The following is a 22,717-nucleotide window of genomic DNA, read 5'->3' as shown; positions in this document are numbered from 1 at the left end:
TGTTTTATATTTTCTCATTATGTCTATTATATCACCACAATTTCCTAAGTACCTGTAAGTTACAGAAAACAATCTTTCATTTATATGTAAGCACAAATGTATTATTTGTAACAATTTAGTTACTTCTGTATTGATTATTCAAGTCAGCAAAATAAATGTTAAGACACTATTAGTCAGACTCAGTGGCCTATGCCTATAACCCCAGCTACTCCAGAGATAGAAGCAGGTGGATCCCAGGTTCAAGGTCAGACTAGGCAACTTGGCGAGACTGTCTCAAAATAACAAAAAAGGGAAAGAGCTGGGGATGTAACTCAATGGTAGAATGTTCGTGGGTTCAAGTCCCAGTTTTGCAAAATGAAACAAAAAAAAATTAGTTGGAGCCTCTCCCAGTCCCCTGCCAATTTTAACTTCTAGAACTAAGACTTGAGTATTTCTCAATGTCTCAAATGCCCCAGGTGATTTTTATCAGAGAAGTTTAAAAACTGGAAGTCAGTAAAACAGACTAAGTGTTCAGGAGATACTGATAAGACATGCAAGTTACTAATAATATCAATGGATCAAGTTAACAATAGCTAGATAAAAGAGATGCAAAATTGGTTTTTATAGGACATAGGCATTTTCAGGAAAAACAACAAAATAATGAAAAAATATCCAATTGTAGGTACTGGCAATACAGCAGTGAACAAAATAAAGATCCTGTTCTAATGGAACATACATTCTACTGGGGAGGTAGTCAATGGTGAATGATCAAAATACTTAAGTAGTGAGTGGTTATGTGCCAGAAGAAAAAAAAAAAAAGACAAGGTAAGGGGTATAAAAATGATGTACTCAGGATACTAATTTGAGGTAACAATTGAGCTGAGAACTAAAAATCTGACCCAGAAGGACACTTCCTCATGTTCTAAAAGCTGTAATGGCAGTAGAGATGCAAAAAGAATGGAAACAGCTGGGAAAAATGTGCCTTAGACAGGTCAGCACTGTGAACGTACTTACCACCTAACAAATATAAAGGGGGGAAGGCATTTTAATGTCATTGGTGTAAAAGAAGTGTTTGGTTTTACATATTTTAAGATTGGATATCCACTTGCTATTTTAAGTGGAGATAAGATCAGGGCTGTGTTGAAATTGAAGATCTTCAGAACAAAAGGAAAAAAAGAGGACAGAAGTCAAGTCATATGACAGCAATTCCAGAGACTCCAGAAAGTAAACAGAACTGAGACAACATCCAAGCAAAGAAAATTAAGAAACAAAACCACCTAACCTAGATCCATCAGTAAAACTCCAGCACACCATTGACAAAGCTTTAAGATTTGAGAAGTAAATAGATGAAAATGTAAACAGTGGCAGCTCAGTTCCACAGTTCATTCTACAGAATGGAAACCTAATAGTATGTAACACTGAAATTACAATGTAAGCCATATTTTCTGCCAAAGTACGCATATCATCAATGCAACCAGTACCTTTACTTAGTTCATTTAATAGAATTATTGTGTTTGAGACTGTATATTTCTTCAATATTTAAATCGACTCAAATGTAGAGTGGAACACAAAATTAAAAATATCACATTCATTTGGGAGTTTGAACTAGCAGTATTTTTTCATATTAAAACTTTTTTTTTTTTTTTTTTTTTAAACCAAAGGGCAGTGTCTAGAGGTCTGTTAGGGTAGAAAATTCAGCACATGAAGGTCCACTGGAGAATTTATATATATATAGATACTTGGAAAAAGAATCTTAAAAAACTATTTTTAATGTCTTCTTTCCTAAGTAATCACATCTTTCACCTGTATACATAGCTAAGATTTCCTATCCCTCACTCTTCCTTTACAAGGAATGACAAGATATTCTATAAGGAAATCACCCTATTGGGTCCCATATTTTTGAAAAATTTAAAAATGAAAAACTAAGCATAAATTGCATTACAAGTTCACTTACTCTAGCCATTTCCAAGGGGAAAAATATAATTTTGATTGACTTATTTTCTTTCAACTATCTACAACTGAATAGTCTAGGGATTTTAATACCAAAGTTTCAACATTCTGTCCCCAGATATTTTTTTTACTGTTGCACTGTTCTCCAATTGTCTCCCTTTTAATAATTTTCACTCTTTGAAAATCTTGTATACAGTGCTGCAAAAATTCATAAATATTTTATACTTTTGAGTCTTGAACTTAATCTGCATGGAGACATCTATATTAAGATGTTTTTATACACACCTATTCAGAAACAAAAATATTATATGCTTATAAGGTCAAAAATTTAAAATTATCTCCCATTTACCAATATATGGCCATATTTAGATAAAACTGGGTAAGTCTAAAATAAAAATCCCATATTTAAAGATTAGTTGCTTTTCTAAGGCTCCATCCCTTTTCAGTTTTTGTATTTATAAAGGTACAGCAATTAGTTATGGTGGTCCAAAGTTAACTTTCTAGTCAGAAACATGCAAAGAAAACAAATGTCAAATAATTACCCTAGTGTATGTTCTTGACAAACATGAAAATGAATGACAATCTGTATAAATCTGTTCAGCACTCAACCCTTTCATTATAAAATTACAAAAACAGATTTTTTTAAAAAAATCACATGTAATCTAGAGTATATAAAATTCTGATGGTTTTTCATTTTATTAAGCCACTCACCCTGGAACTAATGAAGGAAACCATTCAAACTCCAATTTTCTACTCTGAAAACTTTTTTCTAATATACCCTAAACGAAGAATATTTTCTTTATAAGCAGAGGCCATTGCTTTTAATAAGAATCATTTATTGTATATTATTAAAGTGGAGAGTAAACTGGTACATTGTTATGCAAAATCTCTCAGCCTTAAATAATTAAACACAAATGGATAAAAATAGCAAAGCAGAATGAGCATGTAAAAGACAAAAAAATAAGCATTTTAATAGAGAACAATCCCTGTTGTATCTAGGTACTCACGTTCTTCTCCATTGTTTCTTAACAAATTTATGGCTTGTTCCTTTCCTAAATAATTACTGACTTTTTACAAATAATTACATATTTACTATCAATTAATAAGTGTTAGTTTTAGATTCTTCATTCAACTCAGCTAGTTGACTAAAATGTCTAAGTATAGCACTGCTAAAACTAGAGCTCATTCTCTTATCTCCGAAAATGCAATACTGTTCCATGAAATTTGCACAAAAGGATATAGAGCAAATGTCATAGCTTGCTACAAAATAATGTATTAAGAAAGGTCAACCCCTGCCCATTAGCTGTGTTAATAAATTCACTGGGCATAATTTTTTAATCAAATGCTCTTGTGCCATAAAATCATTTATATTAAATGTGTAGAAAAGTGAAAAACTTTAAAAAATATGTCAGCACTGAGTTCTTTTGTCATTTTTATATTTAATTATAAACTACGAAGTTACTCTTTCATATGATGTCTCTTATACCAGGGACAAAAGACATCATCATTCTTCAGGGTAACTATATCTAAAATAATAATTAATGTTTAAAAGGGAAGGTACTGTTTCATACACATTTATATAAATTTTAGACCTAGCTGGATAAAAGGAAAATATTAAAAAATAAATCTACAGATAAATTTTAGATTGCTGCTTCCACAACAATTTGGACATGTATAGGAATGTAATAGAAATATATCCATATACTTACATTTGTCACAGGTAAGGTTTAAATTTGTTACATCACAGCATACATCCAAGAATGTATGCCACATGATTCAAAAATTCCGAGTACAATAAAAATCTGTGAATAAATAAGGCATCCTAAAATAGTATTTGCAGAAAGCCAAAGGATCCAACAAAGATTTCTATGATCTAAGTTTTATTTCATAGAAAGATGCATATAGTCTTCAAAATAGATTATTTGTAGTACTACATATTACCAATATTCAACTGCTTACCAAAATACCCCTTTTCTGGTAGCTAAATGTTACTTAAGGGGGGGGTGGATTAAGTGCTTAAGGGAATAAGAATGCAGCAGAAAAGTACAGGAGCCCACATATCCTTTTTCTTAAATTTAATTTGTCATATATAAGGTTTTTATATACAATCAGTGTGCATTGTAACAGTTTATATTAAAAGTCAATCAAGTTTGTCTAAAATGTTAACCTGGCTGCATAGCACATTTGACATTATTGCCCACATGAAAAGGGAAAACAAATGGATTTACAATAACTTTTGGCTGTTTTGGATTCTCAGAGTGTTCATACACCTACTCTTTTAAACCAAATGCATCTGAAAAAAATGTTTCCAGAGCATGCAGTTTAGATTTTCCATATTGTTTCACCATTTTTTAAAAACTACAAACACAATATTGACTAAAAAAGAAAAAATGGGGGGACACATTTATCTAATAAAATATTCAATATAAAAAAGAGGACTAATGGAAATAAGTGGCCCCTTTCCCCATTGTTTACATTCTAAACAATGATTCCATCAAGACAAATCATTAAAAAGTGTTATTAACACTGATTTTTTTTTTTTTTTTTTTTTTTTTAATAAGAAGGCCTGAGTTGGTAGGGAAAGGAACAGTCAAAAAAAGCCTGAGAAGGGGAAGGAAAGTAAGGAAAGCTCATTTAATACATTTACAATAATTTACAGCCATTTTTTTTCTTGTAAAAAGGCATAATAGATCACAAACAGGAAATTTCTGGCTATATTACAGATATAAGTACAGAATTTAAATATTCAAGCTTGTGATGAAAAGCGGCAAGGTGGTCGCAGTGTACAATGTAAACAAGTAGCTTTGGAAAGTGAACAAAGTCCTTGAGTGTTTTTTCTTTATTAAGAAAAGAACTCTCTTTCATTCCTTCCTGAAACATGATCACAGGTCAGAGTAAAGTTCATATACAAACATAATTTAAATGGAGGTCAGTCTAAAATCACTGACTTAAAAACAGTTTATCCAGCCTATATGGGAGGGCATTGTTGAGGTCCCTGTTATAGTAAACATTTTCCATTTCTTTAAAAAAGAAAAAAAAAAAAAAGTACTACAATATTTGCAGTACAGTGCAGCATAATCCTTAAATATAAAAATATTTTCTCTTCTGTTGGGATAATAGACCTTGCATCCTGGAAAGAAGTAACAATACTGCTACTGATAGAAGATCTGTTTATATCTTTCAAGTCATGTAAGGCAATTACTGTGTTGGTTTATGATATATGGCTAAAAGAAAAGTCCAGAAAGACAAAACATCAGTTTTTTGTTATGTTTTCCGACTACTCCAGGTATGCTCAGGTGTACTTTTGTGTTCAACTGAATGTTCAAATGGAGATCTGGAGCCATATGGAGACCTCTGATCTAGTGGTGACCTAGGGCCACTACTGGAAGCTCTGTGGTCCATTTGCCAATCTGAGTGATACCTATAATCCCTGGAAGATTTATGGTGTATATATTCAGAACTTGACCGGTGATCTGAATGTAACCGATGATCTGAATGAGATCGATGATCAGAATGAGATCGATCTTTTAAACTTCCTTCCAAATTTGACCTGTGATCTCTACTCCTGTGATCATCCAGTTTTCTGTGTTTTTCTCTGTCACTGTAGTATCTAATAAAAGAGAAAGTGGGTTTTTTTTAGTCAAACTAATAACGTAAACTTAATGTTTCCAAATACAATCTTTTTAAAAACCAAAATACTTTAAAAACATGCTTTTAAAGTACTGTATACAACCTCTGTATTTATTAAACTTCATAGATAAGCCTTAAAAAATTACTGGAAATATGTCTTTGAAAAAATTATTTGATTCATTAAACTACAGTGGGAAGACAGTACCTTATTTCCCATGCCCATTTTAAGAAACCTGCTTTTTATATTATGAATCACTTGTAATAATTCATCTTAATTATCTGAAAGTTGAAAGTAAGATAATCACGACTATCCAAAAAACCCTTAAAATCTGAACCTTCTATGAACAGTGAAGTTGAAAAAAATTTAAATGTGAGAATGCAGTCCAAAATAATTTAAAAAGGAGAATTTTCATTGGTTGGTGATATTTATTAAAACCTTCCTCAAGATGACTTGTTCTATAATGTTTTACCATTATGTGATTTTACTCCATACATAAATGTGGCAATTTGCTAAAAAATAAATGTAGGAGTTTAATGAGAAATAATCTCTATGTTTGCCTGTTTAAAAAAAACACAGTGAACATGTTTCCTTGGTTGACTAAAGGTTCTTATTAAAAACAAAATTATCTTCTAGAAGTCTGTGGAATTATAAATATATATTACTACAAATATGGCTTTTCATTTTTATTATATCCCCCTTTCTAATATTAAGTCATTCTACAGTTAATATGTTTAGTGTGACAGAGCTTTCAGAGAAGAAATTGCTGCTGTGAACACAACTAAAATACAATATCTTCTAATTTCTATTTCTTTTCTGGGGATCAAACTCGGGGCTTCACGCGTAACCTGAAGTTTGTGTTTACATTCTAAACAATGATTTCTTGCTGATATTTGCTTTCATTCTCAGTTTTTTGAGTTTACTTTTAGTAATGGTAATTATTAAAAACAGTGCTTTACCAATAAAGGAATAAAATGCTGTTATATATTCAGGCTGTCTAGTGTTCAAAGTTTTCAAATAACAAAAACAATACATAGTTAAAACTTCCTGGACTTCAGTACTGTATCAGATTGTTGAGATTAAGTTTAATCTTACACTGTATTCACATACATTATTTTTTTTCTTCTCACTTTTTAATTTTAAATATGAAATGCAGAATTTCCTTCATCGAATTTGGACCATTATTTCATCGTTTTATTTTACCCTATCATAATTTTGAAACATATTTGAGCCAATATTCTCCAAAGCCAATAATGTAGATATATATTAAAAATACAATATCTTCTTAACATAAAGCTACTTTTAAACAATAATGAATACAACTTACAGTTACAAAACTCCCTACTACAATTTTTATCTCTCACTGCATATTTTGATTTCGATTTTATAATTCAAAAACCATTTTATAGAGAAAATCAGTTATTAATAACAAAAAACGTTGGGGCTGGGTTTGTGCCTCAGTGATAGAGCACTTGCCTCACACGTGTGAGGAACTAGGTTTGATCCTCAGCACCACATAAAAATAAATAAAAAAGATATTGTGTCCATCTACAATTAAAAAATATTTTAAAAAAAATATTAAAAGTCAATTTTTCTAATTTGCAGAACAAGAGCTATTCTGATTGTGTGAAAATTAAATGGTTGATAGGTCAAATACAGCAAGTATGATTTAATCAAAAGAAGAAAGACATGAATAAGCAAAATTTCAAAAGTAACTTGTCAAATTTACCTGCTGTCTTGCTTGTAGTGATCCCACTCACGATGATCTTTACCATTACTAAATGATGAATAGGGTCTTTTCCTGGAATCACTCTTTTTGTAAGAATCTCCCTGATGTCGATCTTTATGGTGATCGTGATACTGAGATAAATGTCTATCAGAAGAATAACTGTCCCTGCTGCTATCATCGTGATTTGTATTTTCTTTTAATCTTTCCACATCTGTTGGGTAAAAGTCCAACTTTTGTTAGTGACTTTAAAAATGTAGTAAAAGCATTATTATTTCTAGATAACAATGACTCCTGCCAAAATAAAATCATTTCCCAAATACAGGCAGTTAAACCATTTAAAAATGGTCTATAAAAGTGCATAGATAAGACTTAAAAGGGTAACTTGGTTCTGAAATTAAAAAAAAAAAAAACAACTCACAATTGAAATATACACACCCTTTTTCAGATTTTTGACTTATACAGAAAGAATGCATTATTCCAAGTTACATTAAAAAGGAATAAACATTCATCTTAAAAATTATCTTACAATTTCTACCAACTGACAAGTTGGTTGGTTTATGGAAAAGCTAAAACAGTACTCTTTAAGAGAATAGATTTTTATCTAATAATGTAGGAATATATGAAGATTACAGTATCTTCTCAATATAGGGAACTTTTAAACTGGAACAACTCAATCCTTTTCATACTTTGGTTAAACAAAAAAGAACAATTTTTTATCTTCCAGAATAATTAGTAAAGTTTACTTACCTGGATTTCTAACCATATGAGCACTCAAATTACTGTTCTGGTCATTATTTTGCTAAAATAAAAAAAGAATCTTTTAAATGCCTTCAAACACCTTTATAAAACAGAGGAATGGGAGGAATTCTTAAAAAGAAAATTCTGATACTGAACAAAGTTCTCACATAAAACATAAGAATGAATATGTAACAGTTACAAATCTCCTTTTTTCTTTATTCTGTCCCATAATTGATTTTTAAAACCAACTCTGAGATTTTAAATTTAACACGTTGTAAAAATAGTATCAAAAATGCCCTTATGCACTTCACCTTGCTTCTCCTAATGCTAACATCTTTTACAGCCCTATATAATGATCAAAACCAAGTAATTAACAATGAATGACTCAATACTATTAACTGAACCATAGACTTTATTCTTTATTCTGATTTAACATTTTCCCTAATGTTGTTCTTCTGCTCTGGGATCCAATCTGGAACTTACATTTAGTTATTAAGTCTTCTGTGATAATTCCTTAGTCTTTTCTTATTGTCACAGCTTTGACATTTTTGAAAAGTATCAGTTATTTTCTATGATTACATTAATTTTAGCTTTCTTCTGTGGATCTTGCCTACAACAATTACTACTGCTGTTATTTTTTTCTAGTTGTATTCTTTTTTTTTTTTTTTGTGGTACTAAGAATTGCACCCAGGAGTACTCTACCACTAAGCTATGTCCACAGTCCTTTTTATCTTTTGAGATAGGATTAAGTGAGGTACAGTGTTGTACACCTGTAAATCCAGTTGACTCTAGAGGTTGAGGCAGGAGGGTCCCAATTTGAGGGCAGTCTCAGCAACTTAGTGAGGTCCTAATCAACTTAGGGATAAAAGGACTGGGGATATAGCTCAGTGGTAATGTGTCCCTGGGCTTTAATCCCTCGTCCAAAACAACAACAACAATAACAACAACAAAATCAGACACAAGGTCTTCCTAAATTGCCCATGCCAGCCTTGAAGTTGTGCTCCTCCTGGTCTCAGCTTCCTGAGCAGCTGAGAATATAGGCATGTGCCATCACACCAGCAATGTTATTTTCTAATTGTGATTTTTCTGTATCATTCATTTCTTCTACATTAATTAGCTGAGTTATTCTGTAAGAAAGAATGCATCATGATTTTAATGACACATTAAGGAATAAAAAATATGATGCGTTTTTTTACCTGAGATTCCTGGCGCTTCTTAATAGCATGCTTATATAATTTATGCAATTTTCTTGCATCAAACTCAGTAAATTTAGATACAAAAATCCACAGGTTTCTAGAAGAAAACAAAGATAAATTAATCTGGTGAAAATATTTAGTTTTTTCAGAGAACACAGAACACCATTCCCTGACAGAAACACATAATACACATAAAAATAGCCATCAATGAAACAAAGTCTAAAGAGATTAATTTTTATATTTCCTTTTTTTCACATTTGGAAGACTTTAATGATACAGTTCTATTTCTCTTTCAAAACCCTTCATTTTGGAATGAAAAGCAGTAATAATCCTGATTTGAAATGGACCCAAAATATGTAAACCAACAAACCAAGGAGGGACTCAGAGATTTGTGTTATGATATAGACTTTGTAAGAGATCAGGTTATGTCAATAGTCTGAGTAGAAACACCAGCAGACAATATGAATTAAGCTTGTAAAAAATGGTCCTAAATAATGCATTAGAAATTGTTATTTTTTAAAGAATTTTTTTCATTTTTAATTGTAGATGGACACAATACCTTTATTTTATTTATTCTTACATGTGCTGAGGACCCAACCCAGTGCCTCATATGTGTGAGATAACTGCTCCACCACTGAGCTACAACCCCAGTCCAGAAATTGCCATTTTTAAATAGTGATGTAATGGTCATAATAAAAGTAACACGATCAGATATTCGAAGTCAGGTAACTAGATGATATCTTTGGGTCTCTCTTCCCCTCCAAAGGCAGATATTAGTAATTAATCATCAATTTCAGTGATGATTTCCTAACAAATATGTATATAAAATAATCAAACTGTATAACTTAAATATATATGATTTTTAATTTTCAAACATGCCAAAAAATGCTATATTAGGTTAGTTGCCATCCAAAAATACAAACATTCTCTGTAGGGGTATTTGCCTTAAAATATAATTTAAAAGCAAATTTGGCTGAGAAAAATCAATGAATTTACAGACTATCTCTAACATACTTATATTCTACAACCAATTCACAAGAGTAAGTGGTAGAAAATTAATGAACTGCTTTTTTAATCATAATTTTGTTATTAAAAACAATTTTGCCCTAGAAAAACCTAATCAGGAATTAGATTCTGATTATATCACCTACACAACTATTGTTGGGCCAAAGCACCAGAGGTGTTATGGCCAGACAAGGCCAAAACAAAAGCTAATTCAATCTCTAGAATATTTATCAGTTGGGGTCTTTCTGTTCCCCTCTCTTTAAGGGAAATGCATATAACCAGAGGTAGGCAGTGACAGGAGAAAATACAGCAAGGAATATGGAATCAAGGTGGCTAAGAACTAAAGGGAACAATTTGCCCAATCTGGAAAAGAAAACATATTAGAGCATGGCCTTTACAAGTAAAATGACACATGACTGGGGGACGAGGGAGTCTCCTGGCTACTGGTCTCTCTTCTTCCAAAGACTTTCCCTCCATTTCCTAATAACTAAATCTGAAATAACATCTACTTGTATTAGTCACTATTAAATTAGCTAAATTTAGCTTTAGGAATAATTGACACAGCACTATCTTCACTTTTCCAATTTTATCAAAGGTAAACAAGCTGTAGTCAAGATTAAGTTTGGAAACCATCTGAAAGAACAAATTAAACTTTAGATCTTGCATACAGAAAGATAAAAGAAGTTGACTATAATCCCCTTAAAGCCTAATCTACATAAATGAACTTCCCTGCACCGCTCTTCTAGGGTTCCACACTTTGGAGATCATGAATTAAAAAGGTTTGAGAAGGATGGAATAATTCTGTTTATGGTATAGTAGGCGCCCACTGCACCCCCAACTTCCATAGGTTTGCATTCCACAGTTAGTCACCCACAAGCAACCATGGTCTGAAAATATTAAATGGAAAATCTTAGAAATAAATCATGTTTTAAATTGTGTGCCATTCTGAGTAACAGGAAGAAATTTCATGCCTCCTATTTCGCCCCAGTCCCACTGCCACTCCATCTCACTTGGGATGTGAATTATCCCTTTGTCCAGCATACCCATGTTGTATGTGCTTCTCACCTGTTAGGTCATTTAGTAATCACCCTGGTTTTCAGATCTACTATACAGCTAATGTAGTGCTTATGTTCCAGTAACCCTTATTTTTATGGTTCCCAAAATGCCTGATTAGTGATGCTGCCAATTTGGAAAAAGAAGCCACAAAATGTTCCTTTTATGTGAACGGTTAAAGTTCTCAAAAAATAAAGAAAAAAAAATACACTAAGGTTGCTAAGATCAATAGTAAGAACGAATTTTCTATCTGTGAAACTATGAAGGAAAAAAACTCATGCTACTTTTCTTGGTTATAGATATAGTGTAAGTAAAGTACTGAGTTAAGATGAAAAAGGCATTCATCTCTTGCTGTGCCTAATTTAAAAATTAAACATTATTGTAGTTATCTATATGCAGGCAAAAACCTAACATATATATGGTTCAGTACGATCCCTGGTTTCAGGTACTCATTAGGGGTCCTGGAACATAAAGCGGGCAGATGAAGGCAAACTATGATGTGTCTATAATCCATCTATAAATAAAAGATTATGCCAGACACTGTGAATATTGTACTTTAGGATCACTGTCTTTCATTCCTCATGATACAATCAAATCTGTCATGTAATAACTGAAAAAAACCACAGCATCTCACAGTTTATTAAAGGGATTGCATATAGATGCCATCGTTCTGGAGCTAACACTGGAGCTCAATGATTCTGATTACTGTTTAAGGTTTTAAAGTTAAAAATTAGCCAAGAGGGGAACACTAAACACATTTTCTGATGACAACTTTAGTAATCATTCCAATATCTCATACACGCGAAATTTTAGGCTACTATTATTACTATCCATGCATGAATTTGGTTTTTCTAAACATTACACATTAGTTTTCACTTATGTACAAAGGCCTAATGATTATGATCAACTTTCTAGTTTCTTTTTATATATGGGTTCTAACTGAATTTAAGGCAAAAGGGGATGGAACAAGAGTTAGATATATACATATATTTAAACTTTTATCATTAAAGCTCCTCCAGGAAATTATTTATTCCTTTTGTTCTGATATACAGCTGCAATGCATATAGCAAAGAAGTCAACAAACTAATAAACTGACATCACTGACAGTTATGTGCAAATTTTCCTTCTTTCTTAATGAAGTCTAATAGTTTGGATTAACTCTGATCTGGATCTGGTAATCATTAAAAGATGTGATTTGTAAAATAGTATCACAGCTCAGATTTACAACTTTAAGATCGACTATGATCCATCTGTTTCTAAAGTAACAGGAAAAAAAACAGATGTTTTGCATTTTACGTTGATTTGAAATGTGTTCATTTTTATGACTTCACATACAAATCCAGAAGATAAATTGCTAAATTTATGTAAAATAAATTCTTTAGGCACACTGATTTCTAAAGATGTTACTGAGAATAATTTGGTAAATTACAAAGACATTTTAAAATAAAATGTAATCTGAATTTTAATGAAACAGCTCTATTTCTTAAAAGCAGAAATGCCACTTATAACTTATTGTGATAGATAACCATTCATGAATAAAATGCTTTGAAATTAAAGGGAGAAAATTAAAACATTTATTCTTACATTACTTCTTTAAATGCTACTTTGTCACTAACCTTCAGCTGGAGAAAAATAAAAATATGAAAGTTATATATTTATAAGTTCCCCAATTCCTAAAAAGTATGTCACTTACTTTCTCCACTGTTTTATTTGTTCAGGATTTGTATACTCTTTCAGACATTCTGTGATATGATCTCCAATTTTTATTAAACACTGTCTAGTATGTTCCAGTTGTTCTCTTTCTGAAAGGCCTTTCTCAGGCCGATCAAGTTGTTTCAAAGCTGCCTTAACAGGTCTCATTCTTTCTTTACACTTGAAAATGGGAAAAATACAAAAAACTATTAAAAACATGAATTCAATAAGATCAATCTATCTCAGTGATGTTTACATGAGTAAATATAAATATGTGACAAAATATGCAGTTAAATCACACAACTCTTACATACAAAGCAAAGCTTTTCATTATCATTTAAAAATCAATCTTTGAGAAAGCTAAAGTTCTGGATTTTACTCAGCCATAAAAAAAGAATGCTTTTTATACTACAGTGAACCATTCTACATAAACTTAGAGAATACTAAGAAATGGTGAGAGTAATACACTTCAGAGTAAATTTTTTCTATAATAACTATAAGTAAAATGTAAAACAACTGGATCTTTATATAATACAGATGTATAAGTTGTCTATCCAAAATCTTTGGCACAAAGCAATGCAATGCTTTTTTTTTTGGGGGGTGGGGTTGGCAAGCACTCTAAATATCCCCAGACCTTTTAAATTTCTGAGATAGTCTTGTGATGTTGCCCAGACTGAACTTGAACTCATGATCCTCCTATTTCAGTCTCCCAAGCAGCTGGGATTAAAGGTGTACACTACTGCACCCAGCTAATGATGACTTTTGTGACTTTTATATTTTGGGTGGTTGGAGAAGGGGGGATGGGTGATGGTGATTAAGCTTTTTCTTTAGAAATACTTATATGCTAATAAAATGATATCAAAAATTGCATAATTCAGTTTTATTACACCAATAAAACTATAACTTTATAACAAGAGAATAAAAATGTTATGAAAAGGGTAAGCTTCAGATAAAATTTATGAGTAAAAATTTAAAAAAAAATTTTTCTTAAAAATCCATATAAATTTATACATGAAGAGCAAGTTAGTTTAATTCTAGGAAGTAAAGATTGGTTAACATCAGACAACATATTTAGTTGATGTCATTTATTAAGAAAGAGAAAAAAAGAAAAAAAAAGAAATTCTTACTCCACCACTCTTAAAGGGCCACTGTTATAAATTGTCTATATAGGTATGGATTTGCTTAGGAGTATTTTATTCTGTTTTAATGGCTGAATCAGTTGGGAGTTTTCCATTCTTTATCACGAATAGCTTAAGTATCGTCAGAATTATGGATTCTTTTGTTCAAACTAGAATTCAGTTACATCCAATGCCTTTTTTTAAAAACAACTGGAATTTCTTGATTTCCTACATAATTTTAGCATTCTCCAAAGTTGCTATTTCCAACTTTTGGTTTGATAATTCATACCCTACGCTGCTAGAAAATAATTAGCTCAATATATAAGTACACACTACACTCCCAGCATTACTCTATTTCTAGGACATACAGCAGTAAGTCTGACAGTGACATTATGAAACCTGGACTCTCATGAGAGCCAAAATATAAGCAAAGCATTGGGAGTTAGATGGTAACAACTGTGATCAAGAAAAACTAGAGCAAGGAGCTTCCAAACTTCTTAAGATTTTAGGAAAGGATGATGTTTGAGAAAATAAGGAGTACAACATTCCAAGCAGAGGCCAAAAGTACATACAAATGTCCTAAAATCTGTTTTTTCATGTTTAAGGAACAATATGAATATCAATATAGCTGGAATCAAGAGAGAGAGGGAAATCAGGAGATGACAGGAGTTAACCAGTAGCTCTACCTTTTAGACTTTTTCAACCACTCTTGAAAAAGACTGAAACACCACTTGAGAATTCTAAGTACAGAATTAACATGGTATAACTCTATCCTTCATATAACCACCATAATCTTTCTGGTCACTGTATGAAATACAAACTAAGGTATAGACAGGGAAGGACAGAAGCAGTACAGTCAGAGACGGCTCTGACTTAGATCAGTGTGTAGAGCCAAAAGAATTTGCTCATTTGGAAGTGAGTAGAGAGTGAAGAAATAGACTAAAATCTGTGCCACAGCTAAAGTCTGAATATAGGAAATGGAGAAATTATAATAGTTAACAAATTCCTTATTAGGTACTAACAGCTATGTTTTGCTTCAAATGTACCTCTGTGATACAGACAATATTACTCTGACAATATTACTTTTCTATACATTTTAAAGAACAAGAAACTGAGGCTTAGAACAAGGTGACATCAGAAACCCAGGTCAACTGACTCAAATCCTATTTCTTAACTTAGCACTAAGTTACACTATCATTTATGAAAATGATTCAATGAAAGAAAAGGAAAAGCAAGAGGTGCTAAATAAGGCAAAGATCAAAGAGAAAAAAAGAACAAGAAAAGGATGCTTAATTTCTTAAAAACTAGACCCAATAAAATGGAATTCCTTAAACAGAAGTATAATCCAGTGTAAGCTGAGAAAGACTGGCTCCAGAGTCCATGTTTAAAACTATTCCATTCTTCAGTTCCAGGATATACAAAAGATCATCTATGGAGATTCATGAAGAGAAAATTTATGCATTGGGCACAGAAGAAAACTTTCCATTTGAGTAGTGACCTGAATGTTAGAAAGCGCAAGAGAAAATGTGGACAAAGGAAAAAAAAAAAAAAAAAAGGCAGAGGAGCAATCTTACCTTACTCAGTAATTAAGTATATAGAATAGAGAGAGCAGTTCAAGTGAGGAGTTTCATATTCTCCACTCCTACCCAACAGAGAGGGTTTAAAAAAAAAAAAAAAGTCAATAGAAAATAGATAGGGAGGCTAGATTAAGTCACAAATAAAAAGGTTATCCTTAAAAATGAGACAAGGAATTCAGTGTATGATCCTACAGAAGAGATCAAAATGAAAGACCACAGTAACAGGCAAGGATGTGAAGAAAAAGGTACACTCATACACTGTAAGTGGGACTGAAAATTGGTGCAACCACTCTGGAAAGCAGTATGGAGATTCCTCAGAAAACCTGGAATGGAACCACCATTTGACCCAGTTGTCCCACTCCTCAGTGTATACCCAAAGGACTTAAAAATCAGCGTGCTACAGTGATACGGTCACATTAATGTTTACAGCAGCTCCAATTCACAATAGCTAAGCTGTGGAACCAGCCTAGGTGCCCTCAACAGATGAATGGATAAAGAAAATTTGGTACATATATACATTGGAATATTACTCAGCCATAAAGAATGGAATTATGGCATTTGCCAGTAAATGGATGAAACTGGAGTCTTATCATGCTAAGTGAAATAAGCCAATCCCAAAAAACCAAAGGTTGAATGTTCTCTGATACGCAGATGCTGGCTCACAATAGACCCCGGAAGGCGGTGGGGTGGTGGAGAATGCGCACCAAATTGGACAGGTTGTTGTGGGGGGAAAGGAGGGGAGATGTGAATGGGAAAGACAATAGAATGAATCAAACATAAGCTGCCTATGTTCACAAGAACACAAGACCAGTATAGCCATATCATGTATAACCACAAAAATGAAAGTTCTACTCCATGTATACGATATATGTCTAAATACATTCTACTGTCACGTATAACTAAAAAGAACAAATTTTTTTAAAATTCTGTAAAAAAAGAAAGAAAGAAAAAAAGAAAGGGGAAAAGAAAAAGGCCAGAAATAGCACACATAGCTCAAGTAAATAACTGGAAGATAGGAACAGCAGCAGTAGCTTACTTGGAGTATTTCCAAATTCTCACTGATTAGAATGATGTCAACTGCTAACAGTAAGAACAAGAAAACTGTGAAACTGTAGAAGGAACTACTATTTTTCAAAGAGCAAGGAAAGCAAGTGAAGCTATGTTCGGGGAAGTCATGAAACCTACAGAGAATGAGCACATGTTCATTCTATCAGCATTTTCTAGTCAGTGTCCAAAAGAGGGAAAAAAGTGTGACAAGAGGGTGAGAAGAATAACATAGTGGGTCAATCACAAATTTAGTTTTAGAAGGGAAAATGTGTATCTTTCAAGTACAGTTATTTGATAAAACAGATTATAACCCAGTCTAACAAGTGACATAAGTTAATTGCTCAACTAGTATAAACCCTTCAGATCCTAGAACTACAATGATGCATACTGTAATGCTGTTTAAAGCTCTGAAAATTCCATATCTGTCTCTTATCATTCAGTTCTTTTCTCTATAATTTTGCTCTATACCTGTACTTTTTCATTTCTATCAATCTACTCTCATATCTGAATTCAGTCACAACCTCTCCCACAATCACTATCAATTTTCATGTTTCCTGAGCTTTTGAGGAAAGCACTGTTCTGAAAACTTTACAAGTACCAATTCATTTAATCTTAATACTTACTTTCCAAACAGCAGCATTCTGATCTAGAGCCAGCAATATAAACCATATACCTATTGCATCCCTTACTATAACCCAAAATTTTTATCACAAATAATTTTACAGTTGGGCCACTCTGAGTTCTTGATTATATTCATTTAAAAAGTCCTTTGTAAAAAGGCAAAGACAGGTTCTCTCTTATTTGAAGAACATAAAAACAATAGCAAGCAGAACCAGTATATTTTAGACCAGTTGTTATTCAACAGTAAGGTATGGGAACCTGTCAGTCTGGAACAAAATTAGTACAGAAATGGAGTGTTTTCAGAAACATTCATAATAATTTGACAGGGCAATTTTATGTCTACTGAATCTAGTAAGAAAACATTGCAGTTTATATTTTATATATAATTTTTTTCTTGTTTCACTTAGTGAAACATTTTCATTGTATATTCTAAAAATACTGGTCTGTTAACAGACTGAGATAAAAGTAATGTTTCATCATACAGAAGAAATACTAGAATACGTAAACCTCTTGGTTTAAGAATTTACAATTCTTTACCTTAAATTTTCAACACTAAAGGAAAAATGCTCTAAACCTCCTTCAGTCTTTCCTAAAGGCTTTTCAAAATTGATTTTAAATTTAACACACCTTTCAAAATTTAAACCTATTATTTATATCAATCTAAACTGCAGTACTATCATATTGAAGTACATTTCTAAGTTAACAGCTCACAGATGAAATTGCAACTTAAAAAATTTTACATGAATTAATAATAATCAGAAAATCTATTGCTTACAATGCTGAATGTCTTCTGATCCAGTTCTTCAGATTCTTCAGATATGGGAACTGGTTCACCACTTGCAGTGATATGAACTGGAGCATCAGACACTAAAGATTTTTTTGATCTTTCTTTACTTTCAGACTTGGATTCACCCAACTAAAAAAAGAAAATAAAAACAACCCAACCACAAAGGCAAGATGATTAAAACTTTCAGAAAACAATTACTGTCTCAATATAACCTACATGTGCTTATTCTCACTGAATATTTTTATCTATTTTGGTTTCTTTCCCAAATTTTATTTTGGGAAACCAAAAATCAAGCTACCCTATAATGGTACCCTATATGTAAGGTATCAAAAAGTGTTCAAATCTGTTTTTCTCCTCTACTACATTCCCACAAACACTTCTGAAGAACTCAGTAATAGACTTATATAAGCTGATATGCAATTTAGTATCCTCAAATGTAAATATGCTGATTGTTTTATTTTCTAAATTTTACATTTTGAATTGCATACCTTTTCTTCCTTTATGTCTTTTTCTTTCTGCATAGCTTCTTTTACTTTGTTTTCTCTTTTTTCTTTAAAATCTTTTTCCTTTATATCTTTCTTATCCTCTTTTTCTTTTATCTCCCTTTTAAGTTCTTTTTTATTCTCCTTTTCTTTTGCTTCCCTCTTCTCTTCTGGTTCCTTCTTTATACAAACATCTGGCTCAGGTTTTTCTTCACTGTCTCTTTCTGTTTTAATTTTTTTATTTGGATGTTTCACAGAAGTGATCTCATCCTAGAAAGTGCAAGTATGGCCAATGTATTACTAACTGAATTTTGACAAAGACTAATTTTTTTTTTTTTTTGCATGACTATGGATTGCATGTATGTGGATTCTGAAAGAGATAACCCAGAATCCCCTTAAAGATACATGCAATGTTTATCTTCCTATAAACTAATATAAGCCAGTCCCATTCAAATTTATAATAACCTTAATGGAGACAGAAGTTCATTTAATTAGCAAATGTTTGAAAAGGAAGGACCTTTGCTCTATACATCTAATGTATCTACTGCATAGGTAGAATTCTGTTCTACAAATGAGACTACATTATGAACCACAAGGGGAAAAAAAAAAATTCACAGTAAGATTTCAGACCTTAGCTCAATTTTTAAATGTAATGTACCTGAAAACATGCAACGTTCCCTTTTCCACAGAAAAGGTTACTGTTCTAAAAATGCATTTTTACCTTATCATCTTCTTCATCAGACTTCTCTGAAGGCAGGGGAGAGGAATCACTCTTTATTTCCTCTTTCACTTTCATAGATTTCATTGCTTTATTCTTCTTAGCTCTTATTTTTCTTCTCTTTAAACCTCCCTAAAAATATTATTTTTCATTTTAACCAACTCCACAGATTTTTTTTTTTTTTTTTAAAGTTTTCTTCTTTATTGTTATCTTTTGCAGCATTGGGAATTGAACCCAGGGCCTTGTCCATGCTAGAAGTGTTATTATATCCCAGCCCATGGGTTTCATTATTTAAAAACCTCAAAAATACTAAATATAAAGGTTAGAACACATATTTCTACCCCATATTTTAATAATTAGTAGCCAATTATATTCCTTTAAAAAAGAATGAGTAATATAAATGAATTTTTCACAATTAGGTTACTATCACCATTAAGTTCAATGGTACCAGAGATACTACTAAAAATTACTTTTAATAGTATACAGGTAGTTATTGTAGTCCTAAGTAAACTTTTAAAGGTTGTTTAAGTTTCCAATCACCCCTTTCTTGGTGTTTCTTTTTTTGAGCTTCCTCATAAATAAGCTCAGTGACCTTTGATACTATTCCTTAAAGTCTTAATGCCTTCTAATAAAATAGTACACAGGCTCAACTTCTCAAAAAGAACTCAACGCTCTTAACCAATTTTCTTTAATCCCTATCCTAAGAAAAAAATGAACTCAACCGTTTTCATATATATGGTGAAATAATTTAAAACAAAACATTACCATATTCAAATAAAACTATTAAAGAAAAACACTTATAAAATGTATTAACTATGCATGTCTAGCATGGTCAGTAAACTAGGTTTACCTTACAGAAAAGTAAACTACTCTTAAGCATGTAAATTTTAACTTACTGCACCAGAAAGTCTCTGAGCTTCTTTTTTGCAAGATCTCTACTAAGTAATTTGATGAGGTAGTCCGCACGTGTCTGCAACTGTTTTGCTTGTGGTTTTTTATCAGGATCATCCGGAAGAATCTGAAAAATCAATTAATTTTCAGGTTGTTTAAATAACATAAAAAGCTTAGTGGTGACTGGCCAAATTATACTGTGTGCAGTTATGAATATGTAACAGGAAATCCTATTGTGTACAACTATAATGCAACAATTAAAAGTGGGAAAAAAATTTACTAGTGAAAAACTTTTAACCATTTTCAGAAGCATAATAACTCACTAAAGTTACAAATTTTAGTATTCACAGGAATGACTCATTCAATATACATTTTTTAAAAATGTCTACACAACAGGCAAAATTTAATTTTTAGAAATGAATTCTAAATAAATATGCCTCCAAAAAAATGAAAACAAAAAGTATAAGGTTACACATTTCTTTCAAATATACTAAAAGTTACATTTAACATTCACTGTTACTAAATGTTACATTATCCTTAGAATCCCTTCCTCTCTCAATAACACTATATTTAACTATATAATGTATAAAATAATTCCTGGACTACAAGTATCACCTGTCTAGAAGATGACCTAATATAGTCTTCCTGAGGAAACTTCCACAGCGGAAATCTTGACTATTTAAGTTTTGCCTAATAAGAACAAATGATAGAGTACTAATATTTAAAAGTCTGTATTAAAGCCAACAGTCAAGAGATATAGAAGTACCTTATGTGTTAGACTGAGGTCAGGATCCATTTTAATCATTTCCCAGCTTCCATATCCATATTCATAAATACCAATTAACAAATTGGAGTCATCTTCTTTGCCCCAGTCTATATCAAAATGAGCTGCCTTCGTATGGCATGGGATTGTATACCTATTATTAAAGTTAATAATTACTGCCATGTTTATAATCGACTTATTAAAAAATTCTGAAAAAAGGATGAGTCATTAAAAATTCCAATTCAAAAGTAGTCAATAATGCCATAAAGACTTAACAAACATTCATATCAAAATTATTTAACAACAAAAATTTTATAAAGTAACTCACTGCTTTCTTTCTTCTGGATCTGAAGGAATGGATTTGTGCAAAGGTATTAATTCTTCTTCATGGGAGATGACTAGCTTGGCATTCACTTGTACTCCTGATATTCGGAATGTGGGCCCCTTCACTTTTCCAAGTCTCCCACCTTAATTTTTTAAACAAGAGTATAGAAAAAAATATAAAACATAATTTTACAAAATGCAAAACAATTTATGCTATTACTTATATTAAGTATTATTTGTACTATTCAGGAAGGGATTAGGGACAAAATTTAACTTTCACAATATATAATAAACTAATCATCACAATCTAGCAGATGTAGATTCAAATTGTATTTCATGTAATTAAGTGAATTATTAATCATACAAGATAGATTGTCTATTTGTACTGTCAGCCTCTAAATAAGAATTTCTAGTATAATTTTTTTAGTATATCTGATTATTAAACCTCAAATAAATAATTTTCAGGCATATGAACTGCAAAATAAGCATAATAAAATAACCATGCACCAAACCAATGTCACATGTGTATATTTATATTTTCTTCCCCTAGTCATCCATACTAAAAAAAAAAAGTATAACTAACAGTAATTTCTGACATTATGTTCCAGTCAGAATACATCAGGGACCTTTCTAAAGGATAGATTCTATTGCCTTAAAACTGGAATTCTGTTATCCACTTCCTGAAACTCAGGTCCTTGCTTTGTCTTGTAAAGCATCTTCTAGGACTAATGAACAGGCAAGTTAAGATATAATACCAAACTCAAAAAAGTATATCTTGAAACTTTCATTTATTTCTTTTTTAAAATCACTCATTTTAATATTACCTGTTCGTTCTGTTCCTGAAGAACTGTCCTTTAAAGCTTTAATGCAGCCATTATGGACCAATTCTCCTAATCGTCTGAGGTCTGTTTCCGACTTATCAACTAATTCAGCATCTCGAGCAATTGCATCTAATCTGTACCAAAGTAAGACACTTTTCAGGCATATATGTTAAATGATGTGGCAATGTTTATGATAAACCAAGTTTTCTATTTTAAGATCAAAATATCACTCTACTAAATGTCCTATAAATTCTAGCTTGCATAATTCACATACAATATGTAAAAAGCTAGGACAATTCGGTAGGGAATCAAATTGTTTACACATTTGAAGACAATAAATTTTGAAAATTTGTTACTGAGCAAATGGCATACTACAAATTTGAAGGTCACACAATTCTCTAAAAACTTTTCACAAACTGATCAAATTTTAAGTAATTCAAAATCAAAAGGAAGCTTTATGACAATTGTTAAGTGAGAGTAAAATACGCAAACAGATAACAAAGAAAAATTAACACTAAAGACATTTTTCCCATCATCTAAATAATTACACATGTATTTCATTGCCTCTTGAGTCACCTCAAAACAATATAATCTCTCT

At 31.7% G+C, this 22,717-nt stretch overlaps 1 protein-coding gene across 1 annotated transcript in view; it reads right to left on the bottom strand.

Moving 5' to 3' along the window:
• Window positions 1–4,459: 4,459 nt before the first annotated feature.
• CHD1 (chromodomain helicase DNA binding protein 1) overlaps window positions 4,460–22,717 on the bottom strand; it is a 70,864-nt gene continuing 52,606 nt past the window's right edge. Inside the window, 13 exon segments of the mRNA XM_079145826.1 lie at window positions 4,460–5,539; window positions 7,287–7,497; window positions 8,034–8,085; window positions 9,221–9,317; window positions 12,972–13,150; window positions 18,109–18,249; window positions 18,609–18,872; window positions 19,324–19,452; window positions 20,217–20,237; window positions 20,240–20,338; window positions 20,978–21,128; window positions 21,303–21,441; window positions 22,123–22,253. Coding sequence (XP_079001952.1) covers window positions 5,194–5,539; window positions 7,287–7,497; window positions 8,034–8,085; window positions 9,221–9,317; window positions 12,972–13,150; window positions 18,109–18,249; window positions 18,609–18,872; window positions 19,324–19,452; window positions 20,217–20,237; window positions 20,240–20,338; window positions 20,978–21,128; window positions 21,303–21,441; window positions 22,123–22,253 — 1,960 coding nt within the window. The 3' untranslated portion in view covers window positions 4,460–5,193.

Source organism: Sciurus vulgaris, assembly GCF_902686455.1.
Source record: "Sciurus vulgaris genome assembly, chromosome: 6".
In the NCBI taxonomy this organism is placed as follows: Eukaryota; Metazoa; Chordata; class Mammalia; order Rodentia; family Sciuridae; genus Sciurus; species Sciurus vulgaris.
The sequence above is the reverse complement of the archived record's forward strand: the minus strand, read 5'-3'. Positions and strand labels throughout refer to the sequence as shown.